This window comes from Armigeres subalbatus, chromosome 2, assembly GCF_024139115.2.
Source record: "Armigeres subalbatus isolate Guangzhou_Male chromosome 2, GZ_Asu_2, whole genome shotgun sequence".
Lineage (NCBI taxonomy): Eukaryota > Metazoa > Arthropoda > Insecta > Diptera > Culicidae > Armigeres > Armigeres subalbatus.
Window position 1 is genome coordinate 185,760,062 of NC_085140.1, and position 19,019 is coordinate 185,779,080.

Below are 19,019 nucleotides of genomic sequence, written 5' to 3' on the forward strand. Positions count from 1 at the left end.
TGTAACCGTAACGTCGGATAAAAACGTAAAACCAGTTTTTGAGCACAAGAAGACTGAAGCCATAGCCTCAAATATCACCATCATAGCTGATCTCTCCTAGATAGATAGAATGTGTATTAAATATGTAAAAAAAATCCAATCCAATGTCAACCGGTGGGAACATGACGGCCATCCGTCACATATTGTCCTTTCAGTCTGCGGGACCAAGTCGAGCGCTACTACACTTAGACGCAATAGCCATACGCTATCAATTCGAGTCGTTGTAGCAATCATCGGCTGGTAAACAAACACATTTCGATACTGTGGGCTGCAACAGAAAGCACGTGCTTGAGAAAAGAGAATATGAATGAGCGTAGTTGATCCGCAATTGCCTTTTGTTGTTGGATCGTATTCATCCCATTACCACTAAGATAGCTTAATGAGGTGATAAAATATTCGAGAAAATGAAAATAAGCTCAAAATAGAGAAAATAGATGAAGAGGCTATAAACAAAAAAAAAAAACAAAAAATCTCCGAAATCGTATGGAAGATTGCTAAGATACCTATTACCTAAGCTTCTTGACCACTTTTCGTAACGGTCTCAAATTTGAATCTGTAGAGGGACCCTCCTATATTTTCGATGGACATAATCTTACGTCAAAAGTAATCAATTTAAGATTAAATCATTACACAGAGAGGATACGGAGGTTATACTAATCGAGTAAAAACTACGCATAAACAAAGCCGGGGGAAACCAGGAGAAACGCCGTTTACATATTTTTTTTCTCAGAATGTAGTTCTTAGCTTTTACTCACCTGACAGAACGTTCAAACGATGGCCGTAGTACATTTCCCGATTGCAATAGTAAACCGCATTTTCGGCATCCTGGCGGGAAACAAAATATACGAGGAAATCGTAACAATTGCACCGCCGCTGTTCGTAGAAATACGGGTCGCAGGCCGGGTTCCGACCAAAAACCATTCGCACAAGCAGTCCTTTGGAGCCGAAGTATTCCTGAATCCTGGCTGCGTGCTGTTGGTAGACGTCACACCAGAAGTTGCCCAAGTAAACCGGCCAATAGTTTGCCAGTGGAAACTGAGGATCACAGCGAGGATCCGGCATGGTGGGTCGTAGATCCGCCATAGTGTATCTATGGAATGCAGGCATACCGTAATTTGGGCCAGCCATATTGCGTCAGCTGAAATAAATATGTATATTGTAGAGTAGTCATACCAAAGTTCGTAAAAAAACGGAAAAGCATAGATTTTACGGAGGTATCCGTAGTCTACTTAAATTTACTGATGTTGCTTTTTAGGCTCTTGAAAAATTGTACAGTGATCAGAATGAACCTAATCAGATCCGTTGTGACTAGTTTAAACAAAATTAGTGAAAATGGAAAAAAAAATCTCACTTGCACCTGTAATTTTCTTTCAAATTTTATTGAAGTGTTAATTCTAGATTAATTTCAAAAAAAGAAAGAAGTAAATATTTATAGTTTTTTTTTGGCCCCCCTCCCCCTTCTGCCACAAATCACCCCCTAACTTTTGCCACTGTAGGGGAAAGTTGGGCAAGTTGGCCACCTTAAGCGGTAATCCTTGTAAAATAGTGAAACTCCTCTGAATTCAGTTGATTTGTCCAAGAAACCCATTTGCCTTGTCTTTGACATAAGTATCAATAAACGCTGATTAAAATGAAGTTTCAGTATCTTATAAACCAATTTAAAAAAAGTGTTTTCATGATGCTTATATTTACTATATGGGACGATATGGCCAACCTCTCGGGGCCAGACGAGCAAAGATCAAATATTATATCAAAATTGTGCTGAATTTATTCAGAACGGATGAAACATTTTTTGCACTTCTAGGGATTATGTACAAACCATGTTTCGCCTGAAAATGTCTTATTCTATGTTGATTTTTTGGTTTCCGGCTTTATGACAATATCTGAATTAACCTAAATCTAATATTCACGACTAAAACCATCATTTTGATGATTTTGTAAATGCATTTAAGATTATTAATCTTGGAGTTGACCTTGTCCCTATTACAATTGGCAATACCGCCTCTAGCTGACATAGGGTATCTGTTCCATTATTAATAACATGCTCCTATATCAATAACATTCGCAAAACAGGCAATTTAGGCTCAATTTGTGTCGTGTTTTGTTGTTATCCGGCGTGCTCACTGCTGAAAAAAATCACAAAAATAAGAAACAAAACAATTGGCGCACCAATTCTTTGTTTTCGAATGGTATTGATTTGGGTACATGGTACACACTTAAAATTCTAAGTTTACCGATTGCCGAGAATCCAACAGCCGAGATATTGGTAATAATTTCGACGAATTTCGGTAAAATTTTTACCAAAAAATCAACTTTGCCGAATTTTGGCAAAATATTGACGAAATTTCGGTAAAGAAATTACCGAATTTCAGTAAAAAATATTACCAAGATCTCGGCTGTTGGAATCTCGGCAAAAATTTTGCCGAGGTCTACAAAATAATTTAAGTGTGTATGAATTCAAGGATCAGTTCCCCTATATCCAAAGTTTTATATCCAGTCGGTCATAATTCCTGTGAATCTCCTCTAATTATTAATGTAGAAAAGCTGCAGTTTAGTAAAAACATTGGGGGCTGTCCATATACCACGTGGCCAAGTTTTGGTCAGTTTAATATACCCCCATCCCCCAGCGTGGACAACTGCTCATATAAATTTTCAAAAAATTGTATGAACCGTGGACATTTGCCACACACCCCTCCCCCTAAACTGTCCACGTGGTATATGGACAGCCCCTTGGTAAATATCAATTTAGGCTGAACGAGAAATATAAATTTTAAACCTTAAATTGTGCAACCACGAAATTATGAGAAATTTGAGTTTAAACCACACCATCTTAAAATCAATATTTCAAGTACAAGTAAGTAAGATTGCCAGAGTACGTTTTTCAGTTTATAACCCTTTTACATTATTGTTAACCATTCCTCGTAATAATAATTTAAAAATAATGCTTATACTTAACCCTTTTTAAGGCAGACGAATCTAAACAATAAATTAACAAAAACAACAATAGGACACAATGTTGACATGGTATTAAACTCAAATGTATGTTCAGAAACTTTGAAAAATTGGTGGCAATATATTTGCCACTGCCCGTCAAGCGGGAGAACATTGGTGGCAATATAGTTGCCACTGCCCGGCAAGCGGGACATCAGCCACCTGGCACGACGCCATGTTTTTGCAGCCAACATCTCAAAGTAAAATGTATGGTAGTATTTGTGTTGTTTACCAACATCTTTGATTCCCATTGGGATCCAGAAATGTCAGTGGGGACCAGTCGCGCAATGTCGGCTGCAAAACAAACCCATTGTGCGAGATAAGGATGACATCCACCTGGACCACCTGACAACACTGCCCGGCAAGCGGGAAAACAGGCAACGACAAAAATAAATAAAAGATTTTTAAAAATTAAGTTTAACATAAAACCAGTCAAATCAAGGCACGTTACATTTTTTGGTAAAGAGTCCTAGTCGGAAAACGCATTATAAGTGAAAAAAAATTGCGCTCTGGTACCCAAACGGGGACAATTTTGTCAAAAATCCAAAAACCAAATAGGGGAAAATACCTATTCTTGGCAGTCTAAGACATTCGCCAAATTGAATGATAAAAATAATGAATAATTACACTAAAACACAGGTTAAACTGTACTGGTATACATTTGTATGCTCTTTCTTTGATGATTGGTGAATACTAAATATAACAGCTTTTACCACAAACTCAGTAAATTAAATATAAAGTAACAGGTCAACATTTCTTCTATTGGCATAGCAATTTCTATTATCAGCAATGAATTTGCTCCCTTTAGCAACTAGACATGGAAGTAGAAAACTGGTAATGTATTGGTGCCAAATGCTAGTTGTTTATATCCTCCAGTAGTGAAATTCATTCATATTAATCGACCGCACGCTCATCTCGCGTCACTCAATTTTGGAACAAACTTTATTGTTTATCAAAACTGGATTAAAACAAAACATTAATTTTTAGCCTTGGCATCAATTTCATGTCTTGTAGATAGATAGGCAAAAGCATTTAAACACATTGTAAAACAATTTTAACCCTTATGCGGCCAACAAAAACAGACGTGAATGGCAGATAGGGTACCCGTGTACCCAGATATTGACATTTTCATAACTTTTACCTTTTTAAAACTATTTGAATAAAGTTGGCCATTTTGGAGAAGGAAATTTATATGCTTTTTGTCCGCTGCCAAGATTTACATCTTTTGTCTTTTGTAATGCCTTAGAGTCTACACGCGTAAGTAAAAGTCTATCAACCAGTTTCAAATATACAACTTGCTCTTTGCGGTTTTTACATGATATGTTTTTTTCATAAAAAAAAAACATAGTGGTTGTGTACATGACACGACCGCTCGACGTAAACTACGTAAAACCAAATCTATATACATAAGAATGAATTTTTGTCTGTCTGCCCTTATAGACTAGGAAACGGCTTGAACATTTGTATGTAGAGGTTTTTGGGAACGATGAAGATTCTTATGATGGTATTAGACCCTTCCTCTGCTGGAAGGGGGACTCCCATATAAATAAAGTACAAATTTCTGCTTTAATCGAAAATTTACTAATTTCGAATACTTAACCCTTCAAGGCAGTGGCAGCTATATTGCCACCAACAAATAATATGTTTTTCTATTTATTAACAAGAGCTCTACTTATTAAGCGGGCTTGGTAGTCATATGGCTACTGCTTCTGCCTCATACGCAGGAGGTCGTGGGTTCAATCCCAGGTCCGTTCCATTCTCCTACTTTGTATCTTCCTCTATATTTCTCATGTTCTAGCAATCGCTAGAACTGGAAATGGACTTCCATACCGTTTCCATTTCAATGCTATACCTTCAACTTGAGTATTCTAACAGTAATCTGCTAGAATTGGAAATGAACTATAGAGCTCGTTTCCTACATCCAATTAAAAATTCCATCAGTTACCTTCTCCTATCTATCACATTGGCAGCTCGTTAACCAAAACGGACCTCTGCCTCTCCAACCTAACCCAGAAATTCCAACAAATTCCGCATGAACTCGTGGCAAGTGCAGAGGTATATTCGGCTTGCAGTGGGCGAGTGATTGCATCATCATTTCCTCCCCCTTCCCTACATTGACTTGCATTCTGACGTGGCAGGCGCCAGTATGACCTAACAAATGAGATCACCAGTACTTGTACATTGAAGATGTGTGCTAGTCCCAAGCAAACATCTGTTGGTTCCCTGTGCAAGAACAGCTGATCTGGTCATAATGGAGTAGCAACTACGAGCAGTCAATCAAGCTCAAGCTCAAGCTCAAGCTTATTAACAAGAGCTCTACTTATTATATCACATGTAGTGACTTTATTTGCTTCCTAGTAACACCCCAGATGAATTTGAGCCATAAAAAATTTGTAAGTTTCGAGTGGAAGAAGGATTTTCAGTTATAATTCGTTAAAAAAACGACAAAGATATATTTTTTCCCGTTGGTATCAATTAATTTGAATCTCCTGTGTTAGATTACTACGTGATTAGCGTGAAAAAGCTTTGCCTTTCTGTATATTTGGTTTTTTGGATTTTTGACGAAATTGTGTTTTTTTCCCAAGGGTCCCCCCTTGGGAGAAAAAACGCGAAAAAAATTTTTTTCACTTATAATGCGTTTTCTGACTAGGACTCTTCACCAAAAAATGTAACGTACCTTGATTTGACTGGTTCTACGTAAAACCAAATTTTTAAAAATCTTTTTATATTTTTGTTGTTGCCTGTTTTCCCGCTTGCCGGGCAATGGCAACTATATTGCCACCAATGTTGTCCCGCTTCGCGGGCAGTGGCAACTATATTGCCACCAATTTTTCAATGTTTCTGAACTGTTTAATGTATAACAAACATACATTTGAGTTTAATACCATGTCAACATTGTGTCCTATTGTTGTTTTTGTTAATTTATTGTTTAGATTCGTCTGCCTTATAAAGGGTTAACCGTCTTTTAAATAATGTAAAAAAAATATAATTAATCAATTTTAGGTGAAACGAAGCACGTCGATTCTGGTAGTATAGTATATTAACAATATATTCGCGAGTCTTCATAATATTATGTTGAATAATGGGCAGCACTATCCTATCTAGCCGCTGGAGCCACCCCATTCTTACACTACAGTTGAATAATAGATAATACCCTAAAAGTAGGCATTTATTTATGGTTGAAATGCGCTATGTAGGAACGGGAATGGTTATGATTTTTTTTGATGAGCTTGGAAAGTATTGAAGATGCAAAAGGAAAACGGTCCTGTCAGCCACATAAGGGTTTAAATATATACGGTGTTGCTATCCTATTGATATAATTCATGGTCTGCGTAAAAATCTGAATAGAAGCATTCGTATTTTAACACTTATTCAAAATAAATGCAACGCCGGATATTTTGTTCGCAGTTTGCTAAAATCAAATGATATAGAATTGTGCGTGGTATTTTTTAGCGTGTGTTTGATATGCTCACAAACACATTCTCTCGCTCTACTCCGAAGTTTGCTGCTGTCAAAGAAAACAAACAGTCCCGATTTTATTTAGTGAAACATAGAGCAAATATTGCATAAATTTGCTCTTTGTGGTGATAATCAAGTGGTGATAAAGTGTAAAAAGTAGTATACGTACTTAATTTGTCGTGTCATACGCAATTAAGAGGAGAAACAGGCGATCCAAAAAGTAAGTAACAGTTTGCTTTTCGTGCGCTGCTTTCTTTGGCAATGCAAAACGGCAAGGATTTCGTAGGTGCAAATGTGTTTCGGTGATTAACTCATCAAATCTTGCTACTATTACACAAACAATTTATTCAAATGAAAGCTTAGACTTGAAATTGTGTGATTGAATCAAAATTATGTTCATAAATAGTGTATGTTTGTATGTTTGTTTGGAAAACGCAAATATTGTTGAGGGTGCCAACAACGGTCGCACCCTGCCAATGCCGTATTCTACCCTATACAGAAAGGAAAAGCTTTTTCACGCTAATCACGTAATAATCTAACACAGGAGATTCAAAATAATTAATACCCAGGCTTGCCAAAAACTCCTCGCCGAGTAGAAAATGAGCAAGAGCAAGAGTTTTTTTGAGGAGCAGAAATAAGCATCAAAACTCACAACATTGTGCATCATTAAACCCGAGCTTGTGCTTCGCAAAACAAGAGCGAGTCTATCTGTTCATCTTTTTCTTGTGGTGCGTCACTCACTTACACTCACACTCAAAACAACCTCCAAGATTTTTTCACATACAAAGCGGCGCTCCGGAGGCTCAATGAATGCTCTTTCGCCCGACGCCTCACTCACATGTGTTTTTAATTTGCTTTTCCTCACTCTGCGTTTTTGTACCTCTGCTTTTTTACGCTTCCGCTCAATTGTGAGGATGCAAAGGCAGCATTTTGCTGATGATGATTTTATTTGACTCTAGCGAGGGTGAGGAGTTTTGTCAAGCCTGTTAATACCAACGGGAAAAAATATATGTTGTTTTTTTTTAACGAATTATAACTGAAAATCCTTCTTCCACTCGAAACTTAAGATCTGTTCGTAAAAAACTGTTCTCAAATTGACATTTAATTTTTTTTGTGGCTCAAATTTATCTGGAGTGTTACTAGGAAGCAAATAAAGCCACTACATGGGAAATTATAAGTAGTCTTGTTAATAAATAGAAAAAAATATAATTGGTTGGTGGCAATATAGTTGCCACTGCCTTATAATGCAACGTACACACCAGTCAAGCAGTTTGACGAACATTGACTCCGCCCCCAAGAAAACGCTTCGGTTGCTGCCTTGTTTGAACGTGTGTGAAGTTGTTCGACCAACCATTTGAAAAGTTGGCGACTCGGTTGGGAAAAATTAAAACGGTTTGATTTTGGTTTGAGTTGTCGGGGTGGAGTCAAGGTTCGCCGAACATGTTTGAGCATTTGTAGTGAAGTTGCACAAACCCCCATATATTTTTTGATGGTTGGTGCTCAAGTTGGCGCTTCGGTCGTTCGTGTGTGATATCGTTGGTCGAATAAATTGATTGTTCGTGCCGCTGTTGGCAAAACTTGATGGATGTTTGAATAAGCGAGGTGGAGTCAATGTTGGTCAAACTGCTTGACCGTGTGTACGTTCCATAAAGGATTAACCCGATAAGTGTAAACCAGAGTCTATTATATCTCGCGTGATTTTTGAAAACGTCGTAAGTCCAAATGAGAGACTCTCTTTCATTACGCTCTCTTTTGTTAATATCAAGGCTAGTTTAAAATTTGTTGCAATATTTTCACCTCAGCGCACTAGACAAAGCTATTTTCTTCAGATCGGTACTGGAAAATCCAATGTAAATATTAGTATGGCTTTGTAATAATCGAAAGAGAAAGTAAACAAAGAGAGCCTCTCTTTTGGACTTACGACGTTTTCAAAAATCACGCGAGATATAGTTGCGCAAAGAGGATCTTCTTACACTTCAAGACAAAATTTTCAAAACGACTTATCTGCTTTTGTAAACAAAGATTCAAACGACGATTTGACGAATTTGATAGCTCTCCCACGCAAACCAACATCACCAATAGGTAGCTGAAGGTTTCCGTTACCTGTTGAAGGTGTTGGTTTGCGTGGGAGAGCTATCAGATTCGTCAAATCTTCGTTTCAATCTTTGTTTACAAAAGCAGATAAGTCGTTTTGAAAATTTTGTCTTGACTTATTCTGAACGATCTTCTTGTTATTCTGTTCGCAACTTTAATTTTTGTTCAACCCTTAAAGTGACTTCACGGGAGTGTTCACTGCTAAAGCTTTTTAATTCGATAACCAAGTCACCCACAGAGTGCAAACACGTGAGTTTCTTGTTGCTTCTTTATTGGGGGGTGTATTGAAGTTTTTTGAAGCTGTTTCTAGAACAAATCTAATACATTTCAATTCATGCGTTTTAATTCGCCATAATAATCATTAGGAAAAGATATTTTAGTTACTAGATAAAGATTGTCGCTGTCGTCGCTGTCCGGAACATCTTTTGCTGGCGAGGATAGGGGAGCTAAATGTCAAAGAAGGAAAATCCATACGATTTGACAGGTATGTACCACACATGTTTCGGACAGCAGAACAAAGGGAACCGAAGCGACAATCTTTATCTAGTAACTAAAATATCTTTTTCATTAGGCGATAACAATACTTCCGCCTTACCAACAAGCATTTGTTTACTTTGCTCGATAGGTATAGACGGTTTGACAGTTCAATAGGTAGATTTGGCTTCACTCTTTGCGTAACTCTATATATAATAGACTCTGGTGTAAACAGTAATGCTGTCCAATGAGCAGCTCGAAGTTATTCCTATCCCTCGCATGCCCATTTGTTTTTTGCCTTTCTCGTATACAAAGTATACGTAAAGGCTATAGGATCACTCCAAAACCGAACTTTTGATAGAAGGCTCGGAGACCCATAGTGTTATATACCAATCGACTCAGTTCGACGAATTGAGGTGATGTCTGTATGTGTGTGTGTGTACAAAAATGTGAGACACACTTTTTGGTACTTAGCATTATTCGATTTGCTCGCAACAAGTCGACGCGGATTGCGGTCTAGTTGTTTCCTATTGAAAATTGGCCCGATCGGTCATTGCGTTCCAAAGTTATTGAAAAAACATTGTTTTTCTGCCAAGGGTCCCCCCTTGGGATTTTTTTTTTCAAAAACGAAAATTTTTTTTTTTTTTAAGTTTGCAGCAATGCATTCAAGTGACCGCAAATGCATATAAATTGATGGAAAAAGTGAAATCTATCCCCCTAAAGTGCTATTTCGACCTCTCTTATGTGTTTTTCTTATTATTTTAATGCGCGAGAAAGGCACTACCAACGCTAGGTGGATTGATCTGGGTTTTTTTCTTTGTTTGTCTTTCCAAAGAAAAAAAAAAAAAAAACAAACGAATGGGCATTGCTGACAATAAAGAGCAAGCATGACGGGAACAACTTCGAGCTGCTCATTGGACAGGACTAGTTAACAGTTGGGTTGGGCATATCCATCATTTTGTAATTTTTACTGGGAACGATAACCCTTTAGTTACTAAAGGTTTATCGTTCCCAGTAAAAATTACAAATTGATGGATATGCCCAAAACCCATTATTCCTGTTTTAGTAATGTTAGCATTGATCTTCTAACCAAATAATGCAAGTGATAATTCAACTATGGAATCCAGAACAATGGATATAAATATGCAATTCAACACTTCTTACCTTTGCAAAATTCACGATTTTATGCGACACAGAGCCACGTTCAGAAACTTCTGAGAAAATGCGAACGATGCAACTTCCGCTTCGGTTTTTACCGTTTTTACGCGGACTGTTTTGTTTTGACATGTTCCGTGTTGCCAGTTTGAGAAAAGGCCTTTTGACCGACACACTCAAAATCAAATTTGACCAAATTGGTTTATTTATATGGGTATATCACTACGCTAACCTAGATCTACCCAGAATTATGTCAAAATTACCCAGATTCAGCAAAACCGTGGCTGCCGTGGTTATTGCGAGAAGAAAGAAAAATTCTAACGAGGATCCGATGGTCGACCGTCGGAAAGTGGTTCCACAAAAGTCAAATCACTTGATGCACGGAAAATAATGTTGGTTGATTTTTTTGGTGTAAATGTGTTACCGACAGAATCGTCAACAGTGAATAGCCTTAATAAATTTAAATTCTAAAAGAATTATTGCAAAACAAAAATATGACTTCTAAGAACTATCCAGCTATCCACGCTTGGTAATGGCGGCTTGTCGGTGTGTGAAAATCAGTCGGTCACTGTACTTTTTGACACTAGCTGGAGGAAAACCCACTGGCGAAAAGGCCTTTTTTTCCTTCCCCTCACCCAGGAATGCCAGTGGGCTTTCCTCCAGCTAGTGTCAAACAGTACAGTGACCGATTGATTTTTACACACCGACAAGCCGCCATTACCTAGCGTGGAAAGCTGGATATCTATAAACTACAGTAGACGTTCGATAACTGCAAGTCATTTAACTGCAATGCTTTTTAACTGCAATTCGATAGTTGCAACCTGGGACGGGACTTGCAAAGAGGAAAAAATGTAACTTCATCTGCAACCAGCAAACGCTGTCACGAATTGTCAGATGCAACCAGCACCTTTTTGTGTGAAAGTATTGGTATCCCTCAAAAAGTATTCCGAATGATTTTGTTTTACGAGTACTTTTTCACTTTGAAAAGTATTCCAGAATAGCCGGACAGCTTAATATTGCACAGTTATGAATACGTGTTTGATTCCCGATAGGAAAATCTCTTTAAAAATAAGATTATAAATCCGTAAATTGCAAACACTTTTATTGCGCTCAGAAGATTCTACCCGGGATTTAGGTGAAACACTCAAGGAAACAGTTGAGAATCGATGATCAACTGTGATGAAAAGAAGAACAAGTGTCAAAACAAGGAAAAAGAAGCCGTCTTTGCAGGTCTCGTCTCAGGTTGCAACAGTTTTGCAGTTATCGGACCGCTAAACTTCAAACTGATGTCGAACTCAATGACAGCTGCATTGCGCTGCACATTTAGATGCACTTTTATTGCATCTGACGTCGATTGACAACCGTTTGACGTCTAGAATGCGTTGCAGTTATCGAACGACCTCGCGAACGGCATTCGTTAACTGAAAAGTAAACATTTTGCAGTTATCGAACGGCTACTGTAATTAGAATGGGAAACAATTAGGAATATTATTGTTAGTAGATAAAAAAAACTTACTGTAAAATATTTGGGAACCTCTGAAATTAAATTCAAAATTTGAATGACACAATCTAAAAGTAAACCCCTCGGTTTATAGAAAGGAGACAAGCAGGAGTAACGGAAGGGAGGTGGAGGTGAACAGATGAGAGGAGATGGTTATTCGCGAAGTCGAAGCAAATTCTGCTCTTCCCTCCTATGGAAAATCCCATTGCTATCTGTCAGAGTTTGAGTGAAACATGGCCGCCATCTCCTTTTCTTTGTTGCTCTACTGTAAAAACCCATAAATAACTGTCATTGTTTGTGTGAATAATTTTGCTTCGACTTCGCGAATCCAGCTTTCCACGCTCGTTAATGGCGGCTTGTCGGTGTGCAAAAATCAATCGGTCGCTGTACTGTTTGACACTAGCTGGAGGAAAACTCACTGCCGAAAAGGCCTTTTTTCCCTTCCCCTCACCCAGGAACGCCAGTGGGCTTTCCTCCAGCTAGTGTCAAACAGTACAGTGACCAATTGATTTTTACACACCGATAAGCCGCCATTACCGAGCGTGGAAAGCTGGATAGGGTGATTGGAAATACAGTCGGGATTCGCTGGTTGGGATTTTAATACTTGGGTCACTTTTTAGTTGGGCCTCCGCTGGTTGGGCCATGGCCCAACTAAAAAGCAACCGTACGTCAAAATTCAATGTAAACACGGAAAACGGGATTGGGCGTCACTGGACATCATTTGTGATGTTCAAGTCAAAATACACGTGCTCAAATGGCTGTCAGTTGACCCAACTAAAAAACCGAATTCGTTAGTTGGGCCGAGGTCGTGGCCCAACCAGCGAATCGCGACTGTAATAGGCTGAAAACTCGAAGACTTCAGTCCGGGATAGCTAGCAAGCTACACGTTGTTTCCAAAACACGAGACAGAAAATTTTAAGGTTTGAAGTGGTGTGTTCTTTTCTGAGCTGGTCGTATGCTCACTGTGTGAGGTGGTCAGAGTTGTGCTCTATTAAGATGGAGACGAGGTATCCACACCGCAACCGAACGAGACCCTTCCTCAATACCAGGACCACCGAATTCCTAAACCTAATATCAATATTCTTCAACCCAGATCCACGATATCGGCTACTTCGTGCACGGCACACATCTCGGACAAAAGTCAGCTAACGTCAGTAAAGCCTACCAGTGTATAAAGATTATCCGCCAATACGACCTGCGTCGCTCTCTCAGCAGTGCCACTCGACGCTTCCAGTAGAGTCCGGCGACCACCACGTGACTGCGGTTCGCGTCAGGTATGTCTCCATCTCCCCTCCAGCGACATCAAAATGGGCCCCAACGAATAGGATAAGAAAAAGACAAAAATATTGTAAAATTACCCCCCCACCCTTTAATAATTATAGTCTAAAAATGCTCAATACAATATTTTATCTTTAAAACTTAAAAGAGCAATTCCCCGATTTATGAATATTACCGTGCTCGGTGGTCTAGTGGCTACCGCTTCTGCCTCATAAGCAGGAGGTCGTGGGTTCAATTCCAGGCTCGTCCCTTTCCTACTTTGTATTTCTATCCTAGTTCTTTCTGTGTTTCACGTTCTACCAAAACGATTCCTACTGTTAAAACCTTCCACACCAACAATTCCAAAAAAAACCTCCCGTGGCACCTGAGAGGTCGTAGAGTTCTCTGCATCTTTCTTAAGTAGGTGTCCAACTAACCATCCTTCCTCTTCCTCAGCATTCGCAAGGACGTGGCCAGGACAGATCTCGACTATTGGAAAGTGCATTGCTTCCATCTAAGAGATAGTGATTAGTCCCAAATCAATATCTGTGGTAACGGTTGAAAGTGATGCTACTCTACAATAGTCTTGGCTGTACCACCTACGAATTTGTGCGAATTGGTCAATGCTAATGCTAAGTTTCCGACACTCAGTCTTCTTCTTTGCTCCGCAAAATTAGAAGTTTTCTCTGTTCTCGCAATACTCTATATGGGTAAGGGCGGTACCTCACAGATGTTTGTGGTTCAGAAAAAGATATTTTAGTTACTAGATAAAGATTGTCGCTGTCGTCGCTGTCCGGAACATCTTTTGCTGGCGAGGATAGGGGAGCTAAATGTCAAAGAAGGAAAATCCATACGATTTGACAGGTATGTACCACACATGTTTCGGGCAGCAGAACAAAGGGAACCGAAGCGACAATCTTTATCTAGTAACTAAAATATCTTTTGTTCAGACGATCGAATGCTTTTTCGTAGTCAATGAATACCAGGTAGAGCGGACTCTCGGAATTCGTTTGACTTGCTCCAGAATGATACGGAGCGTGACAATATGGTCCACCCATGATCTTCCTGGGCGGAATCCTGCCTGTTGCCGTCGGAGAGTCGAATCTATTTTCTCCTGTACCCGATTTAGGATAACTTTGCACAGCACTTTGAGAACAATGCACAGTAACATGAAGCCTTGCCAATTGTCGCACACAGCCAGATCCCCCTTTTTTGGGACCTTCCCTAAGACGCCCTGCATCCAGTCAGCCGGAAAAGTTGCGTCGACCGTCGAAACTTGAAGAAGTTGTTCGAAGTGCTCGAACCAACGTTTCAGCTGATCCTTGCTCCACTTAGGCACCGTGAGATATCGTAGAGGAGGTGAATATCGCCAGTTGTTGCAGCTTTCTCCCCTTCGTCGGCCAGGGAGTCCACGCTCGCTTGTCCCGTCAGCTGCAGCGTTTAATTTCCTTCTCTATAGAGCCGAATACCGTAGACGGAACTCGTACTTGGCTGCTCTGGTTCTTGCCTGCTCATTCGCGGCCTTTGCTTCTCTACGTTCCTCAATTTTTCGCTTAATCAGCTTCACTGCGCTACTTAAGCGAAATCAAAATCTTCCACAAAATGTACATATTCACATCTGAGTTTTCAGAACATTGTAAATTAATGTCCAAGTCGGGTGGTTTAATGCCCGGAAAATAGGCAATTAACTATGATTGCAATGATGACTGCAAAGATGGTGGTCGCTTCCGACTTGGTTGGCACAAGAAAGCGGGGAGCGCAGTGAGCTAAATTGGTGGACCAGGTTCCAAACGATTGTCGAGCGTATGGCGCAACCTAGGAGGGAGAGATGTGGCCTCAAACCTTGAATTGTGGCTTCAAATTGTTGATTCAGTGTTGTCTATTTATATGTTAGCTATGTAATTGAAATGAATGTATATAGTTGTTTAAAAATTCGAACCTTACTCCAATCTCTCCTTATCCAACCGCATGGCGTTATATAGGTTACTCATATGCATATCTTTTCCCTCATCTTTCAGATTTTCCATCGATGCCAGGACCGAGCCCGTTTCAGTTTCATTTGTGCTGAGAAGACCGTTTTCAGCCAAATGTATCAAACCTGCGTTCACGAAGGACAACTAGGATTCCCATGTGAAGACTCCGGTATGTTCTTCCCGGATGCCGAAGAAACTATCGCAACGAATTCAGAAGTAGAAACAGAATCTTCCAATGAAGGAGATAATAGTTCAAACGAGGAACAACCGGCAGCGGAACCGAACTCCGCTGCGTTTCTGATGCCTTCTCAAGTATTGTTACCGCCTGAAGACGAAACTATCATGGATGCTGCCAGTGTTGAAGAGAAAATAATCGGGTCTGTAGTACCAATGCCCATCAGTGACAACTACATCAACATGTTCGATCACCAGCAGGTTAACGATGATAATTTTGATCCTGTCGAAGAAGAGGAATCAGACGTTGCTATAGAAACGCAGAATGAACAAGCAGATGCGGAAGTTTCAGAAACTGTACATCACGAATCTATTTACAGCACACAGGAAACAGATTCCAACAACGAAAGAAACGTTTACGATGATTTACCAAATATGGTGTCAACAAATGTAGCAGAAGAACTTTCAGCTGAAACTCACGATGCCCCTGCCGAACACCTCGAAACTCAGAATGTCGTAGACGGCACTTATGAGCAATCTGAACCACAAACCATAGCTTCTAATGAACAATCGGAAGTGCAACTGCAGATTCTCCATGATGTACAGGGAGTCGAAGAATCGGAGCCCGTTGTTCTGGATATTCAGGATCAACACCAGCAACCGCATATTTTCTCAGATGAACATGACTCGGAAGTGCTAGAACCAATCACACTAAACGATGGAGGCAAAGAATCTGATTCAAATTTAATTCAAAGTGGAACTACAGATAGCCAATACAATAATGATAAGCTAGCCCTGGAAATCCAACAACAGTTGCCTGTAAGTGATGAAGTACTCGTTCCAACTTCAGACAACGTTGCTGCTGAAATTGAGTTGAGTGACGATGTCCAGGAAGAGAGTGAACAAAAAATAAGTGACACAACCGTGACAGAAAACCATGTCGACGCAGATGACCCAGCGCAAGTGCCGGTTGCTCCAGACGTGGTTGCGGCAGAGACGATTGCCGATGAGCTAAAACCTGCCGATGAGCTGAAACCTGTCGATGACCAAAGTCAAACAGTGATAGAAGACGCTCACCCGCTGAGTGCCACCCTTGCCAATCAGTTAGTGGATCATTCTAGTCGGATCGACTTGCCAGAGTTCATTGTTTCGACAGTAGCCGATCTTAGGAGGGGTGTTGTGCCACCAGCACTGAGGAGGCGAAAAACCTTCCTATTTAAAGCGGACGCAGTCCCATCGTGAGTACAGGATGGCAAGTGGGAAATGGATGAATACGGATGGTTCCTTTTCGCTGGACGCAACGAATAACCGTCCACGCTCTGGTAGCACACGCTGACATTGTTGTAGTTTTAGTTAAATTAATTTATTTGCGAGTGAATGGAAAACGAAAACGAGAAAATAAAGTCTGGAAACTGTTTTATTTGTGCCTGTTCCAATATTTCATTCAATCCGAAAATAACAGTAGGGTATAACTAGTGAAAAGCGTATGATGGTTTGAACCATTTTAGAATCAGTCAACATGTTCAAATGTTGGTCTACAAATATTACATTTTTTTATTGCTGAAGACACCAAGTGTTTTCCCGAACATTTAGGGCCCCCAAGTCCGATTCCACGGCGTGCAACCGTGCTCGTGGCCTTCCACGAAGTCGCCGGCCTCTATCTGGTTCCCTATTGAATATTGTTTTCGATATTCTTTCTGTAGTGATAGCGGGCCCTCCGTAAGCCCTCGGTAAGATGCGCGGCTACAAAGCAAGACCATGCTGAGGGTGGCTGGGTTCGATTCCCGGTGCGGGTCTAGGCAATTTTCGGATTGGAAATTGTCTCGACTTTTCTGGGCATAAAAGTATCATCGTGTTAGCCTCATGATATACGAATGCAAAAATGGTAACCTGGCTTAGAAACCTCACAGTTAATAACTGTGGAAGTGCTTAATGAACACTAAGCTGCAAGGCGGCTCTGTCCCAGTGTGGGGATGTAATGCCAATAAGAAGAAGAAGTGATAGCAATGAGGTTAATAAAAAAAGTTAAACAAAAAAAATATTATTATTTAAATGTACTGACACAAAAAGTACATACAATGTACTTATTATAAATCTGCGCATATCACAAATGCTTGAACATGCGATGTAACCAAGTTATGAAAGCTCAATGCGTATTACTAATAATTCGTCAAAAAGTAGGTAATTATATTGCTCCTAATGAACTTGAAGGCATTAATGGTAAAATATGGCAACAGGTTATGAATGGCACGAATGGAGCGTTAACTCATCACTAACGAACCCTGTCTCATATGTCCATAGATATGAGTAAAATGAATCTAATAATTTCGAATTTTTGGCCGATGTGTTGAAGCACATCCAGCAGCAGGACCATCGACGGGCCAAGGCTGCCCATCCCAGGATCCACAGGAGTGGATCCGAAGGAGTTCCCGATGACATTCCGATGGTGAGTAAGCGGGTGGCACCGCCCTCTGCCAATATCGGAATGTCTCATCGGAGGTAGCAGCGAGCATCCGCTCCGATGTCGAGTAGTGGGTGGCGGAGCGTCGATGAACATCAACAATATTAATGTTGTTGATGCAACGGTTAGTTACTAGGACCGGTAACGACACTTTCTTTCGACATTCGCACTGAGTGACCAGCCCACTGAAGTCTTTTGTATTTTATATGATTCTCAATATTTTCCTCTTCGTACATTTGATACAGCTGCGCCGCACACCATTTGCTAGTTTCCCTCCGCAATCTCTTCTGCTCTAAAGAGTCCCGCACATAGCATACGTTTGCGTTGCGTTTGACAGTTTTTCCATGGGAAATGTGTCAAACGCACCGCAAACGTATCCTATGTGCGGGGGTCTTAAGCCCCCGAAAGTTCTCCGGTCCACCTTTCTTAAGGACATAGTTGGAAGAGTACCACGATGGCAGTCAATATGGCACCGGATACTAGTTTTCATACAAACTTGAATCGGCTTGTGCTTATCCATTTTTTGTTCAAATCGGGTTTTGGAGGACACTTGGAGGATGGGATAGAATCGAGTGAGCGTGGTAAACCTGGGTCGTGTTTTGAACTACCCTACTGATAATCTTTGTTTTTGACGTAAGACTTACGTCTCTTTGTACTATACCGGGTGTCATTTAAAATTTTCTAAATCGGCCGCGTTACGCTGTGTTGATAGATTTCAAACGTTAATAGCTTTTACCCTAGTGAACAGATTTCTGCAGTTAACCCCTCAATCGACAGCTTTCAAGTATGCCTTTCATATTAATGCTTGATAATATCCGAAATCTTGTTTCAATAGGCCTAAAACTGTTTTCAAAGCAAAACATTGAATTCACGAAAACCTATAAATATGGGTACCGCATCATTCTTGCATCATTCCATTACCACGTTCTGATTGGTGCAGACGTCAACGAATGAGCTCACGCTAGGTCTGCTAAGAAGGCATAAAATAGCGCAGCGCGAATTTTTCCTCTCAATCTGACCGAAACAGGCAAAGCAATAACAGCATAGTATCGTCGGAATTTTTGAACGGTTGCATCATCGTTTCAGCCACGCATTCGCAAACCTAAAGACTTTTTAAGAGCAAGGCAGAATCGTCAGCATCATAAGTATTTTCAGCCCGGCATTGTCGAGAAGCCAACAGTAAGCGCGGCAAGGCGATGTGTGACGATAGAGTGTCGACGACAACACTACTGATCAAGTTTTCTCGGCCGATGGCAGCAGCGGTTAAGCGTTTGGTATTCCTGCAGACATCGATTCATAATGTTTTAAACAATCATACACTCCTAGTTGAACCGCTCAAGAGGAAATTTACATCTAACATTGTGAATGGATCTTTTCAGAACCACTAATATACTTACTAAAGAGTTTTTCGCAATAGAATCATTTTGAAAATGTAGTACAA

General features: G+C 40.2%; 2 protein-coding genes across 6 annotated transcripts in view; one reads left to right on the forward strand and one right to left on the reverse strand.

Moving 5' to 3' along the window:
• Positions 1-10,365, reverse strand: part of LOC134215617 (uncharacterized) — a 33,158-nt gene extending 22,793 nt beyond the window's left edge. For both annotated transcript variants that reach the window (XM_062694764.1, XM_062694765.1), the window contains exons 1-2: positions 10,222-10,365; positions 795-1,177 (exon numbers count right to left, since the gene is read on the reverse strand). In XM_062694764.1, coding sequence (XP_062550748.1) covers positions 795-1,167 — 373 coding nt within the window. In that variant the 5' untranslated portion in view covers positions 1,168-1,177; positions 10,222-10,365. The remainder of the gene's footprint in view (positions 1-794; positions 1,178-10,221) is intronic.
• The window catches only part of LOC134215618 (titin-like), a 53,149-nt gene extending 36,612 nt beyond the window's left edge, over positions 1-16,537 (forward strand). Inside the window, exons 1-3 of one of the 4 annotated variants that reach the window (XM_062694768.1) lie at positions 12,551-12,720; positions 12,807-12,987; positions 14,989-16,537. In XM_062694768.1, the coding sequence (XP_062550752.1) occupies positions 15,058-16,359 (1,302 nt within the window). In that variant the 5' untranslated portion in view covers positions 12,551-12,720; positions 12,807-12,987; positions 14,989-15,057 and the 3' untranslated portion in view covers positions 16,360-16,537. Of the gene's footprint in view, positions 1-12,550; positions 12,721-12,806; positions 12,988-14,988 lie in introns of those variants that run through there. The other 3 variants (XM_062694769.1, XM_062694770.1, XM_062694767.1) reach the window with 3 other exon arrangements.
• The last annotated feature ends 2,482 nt before the right edge of the window (positions 16,538-19,019 follow it).